Source organism: Akanthomyces muscarius, chromosome 2, assembly GCF_028009165.1.
Source record: "Akanthomyces muscarius strain Ve6 chromosome 2, whole genome shotgun sequence".
NCBI lineage: Eukaryota > Fungi > Ascomycota > Sordariomycetes > Hypocreales > Cordycipitaceae > Akanthomyces > Akanthomyces muscarius.
The window spans coordinates 47,000-59,053 of record NC_079242.1 but is presented as its reverse complement, the minus strand read 5'-3'; the positions used below and the strand labels follow the sequence as shown (position 1 = coordinate 59,053).

General features: G+C 52.8%; 3 protein-coding genes across 3 annotated transcripts; all 3 read right to left on the bottom strand.

Annotated features, from left to right (window-relative positions):
- Positions 1-618: 618 nt before the first annotated feature.
- On the bottom strand, positions 619-971 carry LMH87_003112 (uncharacterized protein; the record flags this gene model as incomplete). Its single annotated transcript, XM_056202218.1, has 2 exons — positions 619-662; positions 719-971. The coding sequence occupies 2 exons, from the start codon at positions 969-971 to the stop codon at positions 619-621; spliced, it is 297 nt and encodes a 98-aa protein (XP_056047892.1).
- Positions 972-1,393: 422 nt separating this feature from the next.
- LMH87_003111 (uncharacterized protein) lies at positions 1,394-3,595 on the bottom strand (the record flags this gene model as incomplete). The annotated part of the gene is made up of 4 exons (XM_056202207.1): positions 1,394-1,635; positions 1,707-2,191; positions 2,248-2,958; positions 3,018-3,595. The coding sequence occupies 4 exons, from the start codon at positions 3,593-3,595 to the stop codon at positions 1,394-1,396; spliced, it is 2,016 nt and encodes a 671-aa protein (XP_056047891.1).
- A 1,724-nt stretch (positions 3,596-5,319) lies between these two features.
- LMH87_003110 (uncharacterized protein) lies at positions 5,320-8,573 on the bottom strand (the record flags this gene model as incomplete). Its single annotated transcript, XM_056202195.1, has 9 exons — positions 5,320-5,496; positions 5,553-5,600; positions 5,662-6,145; positions 6,512-6,593; positions 7,239-7,298; positions 7,601-7,725; positions 7,802-7,822; positions 8,011-8,036; positions 8,556-8,573. 9 exons carry the CDS (start codon positions 8,571-8,573, stop codon positions 5,320-5,322), a joined length of 1,041 nt encoding a protein of 346 aa, XP_056047890.1.
- Between the last annotated feature and the right edge of the window lie 3,481 nt (positions 8,574-12,054).

The window sequence follows — 12,054 nt, the reverse complement described above, 5'->3', positions numbered from 1 at the left end:
CCTTGCAACACAAAGAAACAATAACGAGTAATAGAGAGGGAAGAAAAAGGGAACAGTCATGAGGACAGGAGAGAATAACAGAATAAAAGAGCTTGGATGGACGAAATAATCAAGTATATAACTTTCTAAAGATGTGTTCACTGTTCACTGAAAACACAGCTAATCAGCCTCTTCTTCTACTTCTTCAGAGTCGCATTTTCCGTCAGCCACATGATGGCCTAGCGTTTGCGCTAGAAAGCTCGGCCTGATTCGATGGCAGGGGCCTCCCACACATTCAGGTTGCAGTTGTGGACCAAAGATACTAATAATAAAGCATATTCCTAGTGAAACCGTCTTCGAGTATTCAAACGGCCTGTAGATGATATTATAGGGATGCTCGACGTGACCGATGCAACACAGAGGCTCTGCTGTACTTATACCTAGTGACTGTGCTGTCAGCTCAGGCCGTCCATGTACCTGGACTGTCCCAAAAATCGCCGCCCGCTACATAGATACCGTGAAAGTAAGCGCCTCCAGTAAGAGCCCATAGCCCCCCAACACCACAGTGTTTGGCTGTTCTGCTCGTGTATAAAAATCCAAGATGTCGTAAATTTCACAATGATGACAATCGCATGCACCTCATCGACAACAAGAACCAAAACAAACAACTACTTCACCAGCTCCTGTATTCCTGTTAGTCATATTTTTCCCCGACTTCAAGGGCACAGCTGTTGCATACCTGTATTAGGACCGTGTCGGCGGACGCTCGCCAGCGAAATGCCTAGCGTGACGGCCTCGAAGCGACGCTCTACGGGAAACATACGACGCAGCGAGCCCTTCCACCCGGTCGCGGCGTGGCGATCAGCGCGCTTTGTCTCGTGGTACGATGGTGGCAGACGCTCGTTTTTCTCGTAGGGCGGCGGTTCCGTTTCGTCAAGGTCGCGCCAGGTGTGGACGTTGAAGAGCTGTTGATTGGCGGCGGCGGCGCTCATCTTGCTGCAACGTACAGGGGTCTTCTTTCGACAGGGTCATGGATTGGGTATTGTGCCAGCGCAGAGTCTTCGTCATGCATGTCAATGCTGGACCAAAATACGGTTCTGTAAATTTGCCGGTTTTCTCATATTGCTCAGTTTCTTTATGAGAAAAAAAATCAGCAGCAAGGGGGCACTGGGCTTATATGGCTGACTCGCTTGGCACGTTAGAGTCTATTTGTTATCTAAGTGGCAGCAGTTCAGCTCCCGATTCGCCGAGCTAGTTGCCCAAGCTTCATCGCCGGGTCGATCAGCCAGGCACAACGCAAGCTAAGCTCACTAGGCCAAGTTACGTAGTACTACCTTGGTTTTGAGTTGTTTATTCGCCGGGCTTGATTTAGGCATCGCCCATTTTGGTGTCTCTATCCGTATCTCGCTAGGGTTTAAGTGACTACCTCTTGGACATGCGGCGGAAGACAAAAAGTCTCGGCCAACCCACCCCAGTAGAAGGCATTTAGCCGAGCCATAGCCAGACGCAATATCGGGAAGGCCTTGCTTTGATAGCGCAGCGTCTGGCGCCAGCTCTCGAGCATCCATTTGGCCCGCGGGGCGTTTTCGGCGGTTGGTGCTTGGACAAGGAGCACGGTGAGAAAATTAGATATCACGGCAAAGCCTATGCGGGACCCTGTTACCAAGCATGGTTAGTATGATGATTTCAAATAGGCAAAAGGGTCTTACTACTAAAAGATTACTCACAGGAATACCAGAACTCGTCAAAGTGGCGCGATGTTAATCGCGAAGTAAACGTCGCCACTGTCCCCCCAAACGCCTGCGCCGCCTGATGTAGCTCTTTGATCGTGGCACTCGCTTCGCCATGGGCGTGAATGTCCTCTTCTAAATGAAGCTCGATTTCCGGCAAATCAGAAAAATCCCAGCTGAGCTCCTCGAAAAAGAAGCCCCCTGCGTCCTGCAACGGCGGCTCCTCTTCCACGTCGATGATTCTTGGAGGCGGCGACGAGCGCACAGTAGGGCGCAGTAGAGCGCGCCATACGTATGTGACTATGGTAAGGTAGGCAAAGTACATGGTGGTCGGGTACGGGCTCGCCTCGACGACGTTGTCGTCAAAGGGTTCCGGGGCGCTGATGGACGACCGCCAGTCGTTGAGACGGTCAAAGAGCGGTTTCGCGGTGGATATGCTCTGCGCGAGATCTTCGCCGAGTCTTTGGCAAGCGCGCAACGAACTTTTTGCATTAGTACCCATTTTTTGTGTAGCTGTTGTGATGATAAAAGGACTTACTATAATCTTTCTTGCACGTCGGCTACAATAACAGCCAGCCGCGCCATGTCGCGAAACGGGAGAAATGTTCGTCCTACCACTGCAGCGGCCTCGTCAAAATAGGACGACGCCTTCTTCGTCTCGAAGTCGTTGTCGCACAATTCGCCCACGTCCCACTCGTCCGCGCGAATGTATGGCGGTCGGCCCATCAGCAGGCTCTGCCACTTTTCCTCGATGTACAGCGCCCACCAGAGACGACGGCGCAGGCGCTTGTCCGCGTTGGGAATGCCAAACATTTGGCACTCAAACTGCAAGCCGAGGCTGTGCGCCATGCCGACGGTGCTGCCGATGAAGGACCATAGAAAAGCAGAGCTGGAGAGGTCGTTGCCGCCGCTGCTGTTGGATGCTGTGTGGCTGTTGCTGTCCTTGTGCAGAAAGAGCAGGGCAGCTTGTACGGTGGAGAGGGATGGACGATGGATATCGACCTGGATGAGTGAGTGGACAAGCGTCCACAGTTGGAGAAGGGGCGGGGTCTCGAATGCGTTGACGACGGCGAGGAGCTCGTCGTTGAGGGCGAATGGCATCGCGAGCCCGTACATCGCGGCCAGTACGGATGTGGGGATGGAGTCGAGGGCGGCGCTCATGACGGGGGATGCGGCGCTATTAGTGCTTGGAATGTCCATGTATGTACTGGGAACAACGGGAAGCGTTGGATATACATATTTGCGAAATCTGTGCATGTTAACGGAAGAACTGCCGTGTGTGAGGGGGAGGCACAGCGGGGCACTTACAGACTGATAAGCCGGACACCATATGTAGGCTGCACTAGTTGGCTCAGTTGCAGCCGCGCATCTCCTCCAATGGGATGGTACATTGGGAGGAGAGGGTGATTGAGGTACTTGTTGTCACTTACAATGAAGTGAATCGGAATCTTGTCCGTGGTCGGGACGCCTCCGGCATTGCGGAAGTACATTTTATGTACCGACCGCAGGCCCAGCTGGTCGAACTGGCAGTGCCGCAGCAGCCACGGATCAGATTCGGACGATGCCCCCAGTAGCATGATGCTGTGACCTTCAATGCCATCCATGGTCTGGCTCAGCTGTGTTGATACGCGACCACTGCTGGCGTGGTACGATGACGACGTTGGCGTGCTGAGGGCTGCGGCGGAGGCAGGGACGGTGCTGGCGTCCATGTCGCAACTTGATGGCATGACGGCATGGCTGCTGCTCTCACGGTACCCGAGCGGGACAGCTTCTACCATGCCCTCGTGGATACCGGTGTGTGACAGCGCGGACGAGTCGAGCTCAGCAGCGTCTGCAGCGACGGTGGTGGTCTGAGCCGGTGCATCGGGAATAAGAGCAGCTGGCATAACCGAAGCTCTTCGGCGCGGCCGACCGACGAAGGTGCAGGGGATATTACTCCGGGCGCAGCGCTGGCAGGGTGGGCGGTTGCCGGGGCTGGTGCTTCCGCTGCTGCTGCTGCTGTCAGTCTGGCATTTGAGCTTGCGTTCGCGGCAGTGGTCGCAGGGTTTCTGGCGTTTTTGGCATCGGTACTGCCGGGTCGATGTAGCTATCCTCGCCGGTGAAGACATTTTTCTTTCTTTCTTTCTTTCTTTCTTTCTTTCTTTCTTTCTTTCTTTCTTTCTTTCTTTCTTTCTTTCTTTCTTTCTTTCTTTCTTTCTTTCTTTCTTTCTTTCTTTCTTTCTTTCTTTCTTTCTTTCTTTCTTTCTTTCTTTCTTTCTTTCTTTCTTTCTTTCTTTCTTTCTTTCTTTCTTTCTTTCTTTCTTTCTTTCTTTCTTTCTTTCTTTCTTTCTTTCTTTCTTTCTTTCTTTCTTTCTTTCTTTCTTTCTTTCTTTCTTTCTTTCTTTCTTTCTTTCTTTCTTTCTTTCTTTCTTTCTTTCTTTCTTTCTTTCTTTCTTTCTTTCTTTCTTTCTTTCTTTCTTTCTTTCTTTCTTTCTTTCTTTCTTTCTTTCTTTCTTTCTTTCTTTCCCTTTTTGATCTTTTTTTTCTTCGCAGACTGTATTTCTTTTTCGGCTCTGGATAGTAATGGCCGAATAGGTATGAGAGACGCCGCCGCTTGTCACTATTCCCAATCGGCGAAAGAGCGGCACCCGATCACACAGCGCAATCGCTCTTGCATAAAGGGGCGTGTATTCCGGTAAAGACAAGAAAAAGGGAAATTGACACTCGGCAAAAAGGTGCGAGTGCATGAATGGATGAAAAGGGGAGATCTGGGAGTTATGTTTCTGGGTATTCGGCGAATTTTCATGGACAGTGGTGGGGAGTATGGCGAAATCTTTGTTGTCCCCACGCGGCAAAAACGACGACTGCGGGGCTGCTCGGCCGAATCAACCAAAAATCACCAGTCACCGGTATTCAATTTTACTCTTGATGACGAGTACAGGTATTGCTCACCTCTGGTTCAACCAATGCTGTTGCTATGTACTCGCATGGGTGTAGTACTTTTGTTGCCATTCGCCTCGTAGTTACCAACATCCCGGACGGGTTAAGATCAAAGTATTATTATATTGAGAAAGAGGAAAAGAAAAGCTCGACATTGTGTTGGGGTATAACTAAAGGCATCGTCCTCCTCAAACATATCCGTGTCCCGCTAGCGACTTTTGAAAGCTTCGAATCTTCAGTGCAGCAACAACAGTTGCTATCCTTTTCATACCCATGGTCAATTTCCACAAGGCAACAAATGAAATAGGAAAAAAATTCAGCCGCAATCGGCCCCGAGCCAACTCCGGCAATTACCACCCAGCTCTGTTCGAAAGCCCGCATTCATGACGTACAAGAAATGCACAATTCTAAGTCGGCAAATGAAAGACTCCCGGGACCAAAAAATCAACGAACAAACCCGCATGAGCGGCGAAATCTGCGAGCCGGTTCCGCCATCCAGCGAAAAAAGAAATGACGTGCAGAGGATTGTGTCATTCTGCTCTGCTTTCATCAAGGCAAGCTAGTCGCCGAGAGGTATTAATTAAATAAGGAAGGCACGAAGCCAAGAAGTGTTCGCAAATCGTAAAAGACCTGACGTCAAGAGACGTGTAGTTCACGTGGAGGGGGATGACGTCCGAAGCGATTGCACAGCTCATCGCTTGGTACTGGCAAAGAGATCGGGAAAGTGTTCTTTGGCATATTGCTCGCAGGCCTTGGCGGGCTTGCCAACCTTTTGACCAATGACCTTCCACTTGTTGTTTTCGTACTCCTTGATTGCGTTGAGAAGCGCCTGGCTTTCATCCTCGGCAAACTCGGCGTAATGCATATCCTGTTGGTGTCAACGTTAGTAATGATTCTTCAGATTCGCGCATGGTATAGACGAACCTTGTACCAATGCTTCTTAACGGAGCCTTCTGTTCTCGTCGGGAAAGTCTGTTGCGAATTAGCACTAGCGCATAGCGGAAAAGATGCCTATCCGTTGGCCAGATCTTACCTTGGCAATCTCCGCCCAGCTATTTCCGGCGTCGCGCATTTGCTTTAGTCGTAGCTCCTCCCCAGGGGTCCAAGGGGTGTTGGTTCTGCTCTTCTTGGCGGGAGGTTGTGAAGGCGCGGTACCACTATCGTCGGCGGGAGCTGGCGCGGCGGGGGGCGCGGCGGACTGGGCATTGGGTGGCGTTGGAACTGGAGGCTGGCCCGCAGCGACGGCAGGGACTGCGGCCGGGGTAGCAGGCGAAGGCACAGTGCCAGGCGCTGGTCGTTTGTTGCGCTGGCGGCTGGGCTGGGGTGTAGGGGTCGGAGTCTGCTGCTGGGAACCCGGGCCGGACGGTGGCTGCTGGGGCTGGGGCACATTCATTGAGGGCTGAACAGGAGCCGGATGCTGCTGTTGATGCGGCGCCATGCCCGGCTGCCCAGCGTAGGGGAATTCAATGCGCTCATTGCGCCTGCCGGCCATATCGGTGGTCTGGTAGGGGTTGCTACTGTCAAACGGACTTGGGTTAGCGGGAACGAAGGCTGGAAGGGAAGACTTGACGCGGTCGCAAGATGTGACGAGCGCAGCGAGAAGTATATGTAACGCCATGAGACGAGCAAATCAGCTCAGCAAGGCTGAGGCTGTGCCTGTGGCAGCCCAACGGCCAGGCAAGCGCTTGTTTTGCAAGGGCATATCCAATGTACTCCCAGCGGTATCACGGGCAACGTGGAGCTGATGTAGGACAGCAGAGCACGGCGAGAGCTGCATGTTTGCCGGGAGAAAACAAGGCAGGCCGAGGTCGTTCAATAGGGTGTTGCCCATGGGAAGGGGGGGCGAGGGACAGGAGCTTCAAAGGTGGACAGGCGCGACTTACTGGATGGCATTCGGTTGGTGGGGGGAGTTTGAGTAGACATACTCGGGCACGGGGCCGACCTGCCACTGTTCCATTTTGACGGCTTTCGGAGACGCGAGTTAGCACTGAGCAATCAAAGGTAAGTTGCATATGCGGTGGATGGTAATGCGAGTTGGATTGCAAAGCAATGCAGTGGAAAGGCGCGCGTGCGTAGTGATGGTTGGCGGGGCGGTTGTAGGAGATAGACAAGATGATTGCAGGCAAGGCAACACCAGGACCCGTGTACAGCGCGCGCAATCACGGGGATAAGTGCGATGCCGTCTTGTTGTGTTTTGATTCCCCTCTTCTTTCTTTTCTTTTTGCTGCTTTGATGCGACGGCCGAGTTGAGGATGCGAGTGACGGACAGGCGCAATGGATGAGCCTGCGACTGGGGCGCGATGGATTGTAAGGGTCGGGTCAAGCACTGGCAGCGACCGCGGTGCAACCAGGGCGCGTCAAAGAGTCGTGCAGAGTCAAGAGAGAGGTGGAGTTACACGACGAGGGGTTCAAAGGGGGTTGCGGCAGTTTGCTACTGCGCAATTGTTCCTGGTGCCGATCGTATGCGGGTTGCGCTTTCGTGAAGACGTGGGGCGCGCGCGCGACCAAAATCGAGGCAAGGGGTGCGGTGCGCGCAGAACGAGCAATCGGTGGAAAGTCGGCGCGCGAAGAACGGGGAAAGGTGTGCAAGGAGTCGGTCAATAAACTTACGTGAAGTCGGTGATGATGAGGAAGAAGTAGAAAAAAGGTCGCAACCGCCAAGAAGCGAGACTAGGGCAAGCTGGCGGGCGAGGTGCGGCAAGGTACGGGCGGGCTGATTCTAGCAAGAAAGCAAGAGCCAAGGAAGATGACGAAGAAGTCGAGGCGAGGCGTGGCGATGCGCGACGGGGCGGTGGTGGCTGGTGGCTGGGAGAGAGCCGGAGGAGGCACTCTTGGTAAGTTCCTTGGGCGCGCTAGAGTAGTTGCAGAGGCCGATTTCGAAGCTGCGGGAGCTGTCTTTTTCGTCAGAAGAGCGGCAAGTACGGAGTACCTATTTGATTGTCTTTGTCGGTGGCGGGGCCTTTGTCGCGCACTAGTGATGGTAGCGAGCTTGGGCTTGGGCTTGGAGCAGGACGCCACAAGAGACAGAGGAAGCTGTCTGGCTGCGAATAGCGACGTAGTGCAGTGTGATGCAGTAAGATCCTTGCTCCGCAGACGTCTAGTCGATTTTTTTTTTTGGTCTTGTTTCTTCCTCGTCGGTGTCTTTGTTGCTGTTTTTGATCCTGGTTTAGTACCGATTGAGCAAAAGAAAAGCACTGCAGGTGGGTGTCAGTGGCAGTGGTTCCAGCTGGCGTCAACATGAAGAAGCGTGGCGCTGCGCCTGGCGAAAGGTGGCTGGGCCGTAGCCAGAGGCCCTGACCATGACACGAGCACGGCCAGGTCGGGAGGCAGACAAAGAAGGTCGAGGCCAGAGGGGAAAAGCGCGCATTGAGAGTTAGCATACCTAGTAATGAGCAAGAAAGCACGATGCTAGATGTAGCTCCTTTTGTTTATCCTCTCTTTCCTCGTCTTCCTGCGACTCGTTTGCTGTCGCGGAGAGCACACACACAGTGGGACTCAGGATACTTCAGTTCTGTTGTGACTCCAGGTAATCCAATGTGAAGACGCGCCAGCAACAGTGGGCGGAGGCGCTGGAAAGCACTGCAAGTACAGTGGGTGACGGGCGGGATGGTGGAGGAAGCAAAATCAGGTAGGTAGGTAGGTACTTGGTCCGCAAGTCACCCGGTCGAGGCTTTGGGGGGCAGCTTGGTCGCTGGCAAGGTCACTGGACTAGGACAAAGGTGAGAGTCGGGAGCCGGTGCTGCCAGGGAGGAACAGGGAGGAAGAGGAGGTAAAAAGGAAATGGCGAGGTACAAGTCAAGAGGTCGGGGGGGACTGCCAAGGTACTCCTTTGCGCACTCGGCTACGGATGGGGTTACGCGTGGCTGGTAGCTCAAGACACTGTATATTTACACTGTACACACGCCGCAAAACGCCGCCTATACGCACAGTGCTTCTTTGCCACATCACGTTGCCCCAACCAAAGCCGGCGCTCGGGCCACTCCGATCCACTCCACTGGTACTCTGCCCGTACCTATTCGGTACTGCTGCTCCAGCGCCGCCACCCCAGCCACTGCTATCCGCTGCGTGTCAGGCTGTCATGACAGCTTCCTCTGTTCTGGTCCCCTCTCCACATGCCATCTCTCCCACCTCCTCCCATACTAAGCCCAGTCGGCCTGCTTTTCAGCCCACCATCAACTCTCTCTTCAAAACGTGCATTGAGTAGCATCATATCACCTTGACCATCTCTCAACTGATGCCCATTTCCTTTCCCCCAGACTTCACCAACAGACTCGCCGTTAATTATTCTCGGCCGCCGCTACCCAATCGCTGCAATGAGACATCTTCTTCGCCCCTAGCCGGAACCAGTCACTTGGTCGCACAACGCCCACGCGACGGACCCTCTGTAGGCTCGACGCAATTTTAATCGCGCGAGAGCTCGCTGCACAATAGTCACGTATGCGTCTGCACTAAATGTCAACCGACCACGGCACAATATCCCGCCCGGCAATATACAAGCCATATCGATCAGAAGAACTCGTCGTTCGATGCTCTCAAGTTGTATTGCTTTCCGTATCTGGATGCCCAATGGCACCTCTTGTCCAGGGTACTTGCCCACTCAAGCGCCTTCACCAAGTGGCTAAGTATCTGATACTTTTCTTCCTCCGCCGGCAATCGACACACCACAGTAAATAAATAATAGAGATCCCCAATAGTTCGCAATCATCGCCCCCACCTGCCTTGTAGGCGGCCGCTACTTATTAGCCCGGTACCTGCCTTCGTCGGGTGCTTCCGAACTTGTATCCTGGCTAATAAACCAGCTAACATCTTGTCACCATCCCAAAAAGGTTCATCTCGAGAGGATTGGGCTACTCATACACGGATGGTCTGCGATGATCAACGGTCGGGCCGCAGAAGCAGCACCTGGCCTTTCGTTTCTGCAGGTTCTGCCGCGACCCGCACAGCATAGGTCTCACCTTAATATTAGAGTACTTCTTCCCATTGATGCCTCAGACCCGGACCATGGTGAGTGACAAAATGGATGGCAATATTCGCTAAAATGAACTCCCTCTATACCCGCGTTACCTTGCATATATGTTACCCTTGTACTAGCACGGTTGACTTCCACTAAGTACGTAGACAAATCAAGTTCAAGGGCTTATTTCTCCAGACCAGGCAATAAGCTTCCATGGCGGCATTTTGCCAAGCAACCTGACTACATCTGTCGTAGTACCAGATAGAAAGTGATTCAAGTGAGCTAAGGAGCAGTTCGACGAAACTCCCGCATCTGCGATCACCGCCTTAACTTTAATATCGAGGCTATTCGCAGTCGGTTCGTTTTAAATACACACGCCAACGCCACGGCGTTGTTGCACGAGGCAGCTTATGAGGGTCGGCTGTTTCTTTCGTAGCTTTTTGGGTGGACCATGGTGGGTAACAAGTTTTTGACCATGACATCGCACTGCGCCAACAGAGAAACAGAACCACGCTTATTCAGGCCAGCCTCTGAAGCTGTAATAGTCGTATCGTGCCTCAGAATAATAGCACTCCTGAGCCACCTAAATTATCCGATTTCTTTCGAGACCTGAGCCATCATTTCGCGCCCAGCATGCGAGTTTGTAAAACCAACTATGCAGCTACAGGGTAGCCACTGTCTCCCATTGCTCTCTGGACCGTTCGTTGCCCCGCACATCGTGAGGCGGAAAGACCACCTTCCACCTCCCCAGCGGACCACCTATTACGCAGTGACCCAACTTTCTCTGATACTTCAACGTCCATAATTTGGAAGCTGGTAAGCTCCATCCCATCTAGCACCTTGGCCGCTCTGCAAAACATCCCACCATTATACCGCCACTTGACACCGCGACACCACCCAAACGCAGCTCAAACCGCTTCAAACGGCGCGCCCCTGCTCTTCGTCTCTATGCCAAACGAACCGCTTCCCGCACGCCGTAGCCACAATGCGTCTACACCACTTTTGCACTGCCTTGCACTCTACGTCATGTTGCTCGTCTTGCTCGGACAACCTCCTGGAGGATAATGAAGCACCTTAAAAGGTGCCCGATACAGAGCCTCGATCGGCACAACTCTCACCCGGCTGTGCCTACCGACGGCCCCTGGTTGCTCGCCGTCGTCTGGTTTCTCACAGCTCCGCAAAACAAGCTCAGGTGCAATTTCCTCACTACGCCGCCGAAACTGGCTCATCAATTTCCTCCGTCTGCGCCGTTGTCCTGCCTCTTGCCTTAGTCAGCCTTGCCCGTCCCGCATGGGCTGCTCTGGCCCTCTCTTTTCGCCGCCCTAGCTTTGCATCATGGAAAATCACGGAAAATCACGGATTCTCCAAGTATAATGCGCGGGCGCTACCTATAGCAGGCTGTCGAGATAGTCTAGTGTATCGCATCATAGCTGACGGGTGCCCTGTAAACACCCGGAGCTCGAAACGACCCAAAGCTTACAGTCCCATCGCAAAGAGCGGGAGTAGTAATTGCATGGAATGCGAACATACAACGGAGTATTTCTACAAGAAGATTAATCCATTTCGAGTTTTCGCCAGTAGACCTTTCTCTTCAACCGTCCGCCTCTGGAGATCGAGACTGAGTGGCAACAACTCGAATGGACAGTCACTTGGCGCTGAGCCCAGCGGCTGAATGTCCGACTTTTGACGCGGCGCGGCGCAGGCCTCTGCAGCCGTTTCGTCTCAATCGCACAAATGCAGAATTGTCTCCGCAGGCAAAGTGGGAGAGCTTTTACAGAATTTCCGATTTTATTCCCTCATCAGCTTTTAGTGCAAAACTTGCGCAACGAATGAAGAAATCAGACGCTCCTCTAGGTCCCTAATAATCGTCCATCCAGTCTGCCTTATGCCCGCCACCTGCTCATTTCCCTTCCTCGCTATGCATATTATGCCCTGCCAGCACCACCTTTCATTTTGGGCTAATAATTTGCGGGTTGTGGGCTATCTTCTGCCAGGGGTGTGCGCCTACCGGAACATCATCTCGCGGTGAGATGTGCAGCCTGGTCCAGTTTCAACGTAGAGCCCCCGATACGGTACGGATACCCTCTCTGTGTGGCGCAGACGTCAGCACCCTGGTTTCGCCAGACATTGGTTTCATATCACATGGTGACAAAACAAACAAGAAGGAAATCCGACTACTTCGTAGTAGGAAGAATCCCAAGGCAGAGCAGACTGGCGGCAATTTCAACGGGACTGATTGAGCGCAAGAGACGAAAAAAAAAAAAAAAAAAAAGGAAAACACAACCTTTGTTGTTGGACCACTGGCACCTGGCATTTCGACTTTCCCTGAGTCTAGACGGCGAATTATTGTTGCATTAGACGGGTCCAGCAGATGTTGCCCAAAGCGATAGAGAATCCTAAGAAAAGAGGCCAAACAAGAGAAAAGCCGAGCCCTTACTCTAGCAGTCTTCTTCTCAACTCACCGTAACACTA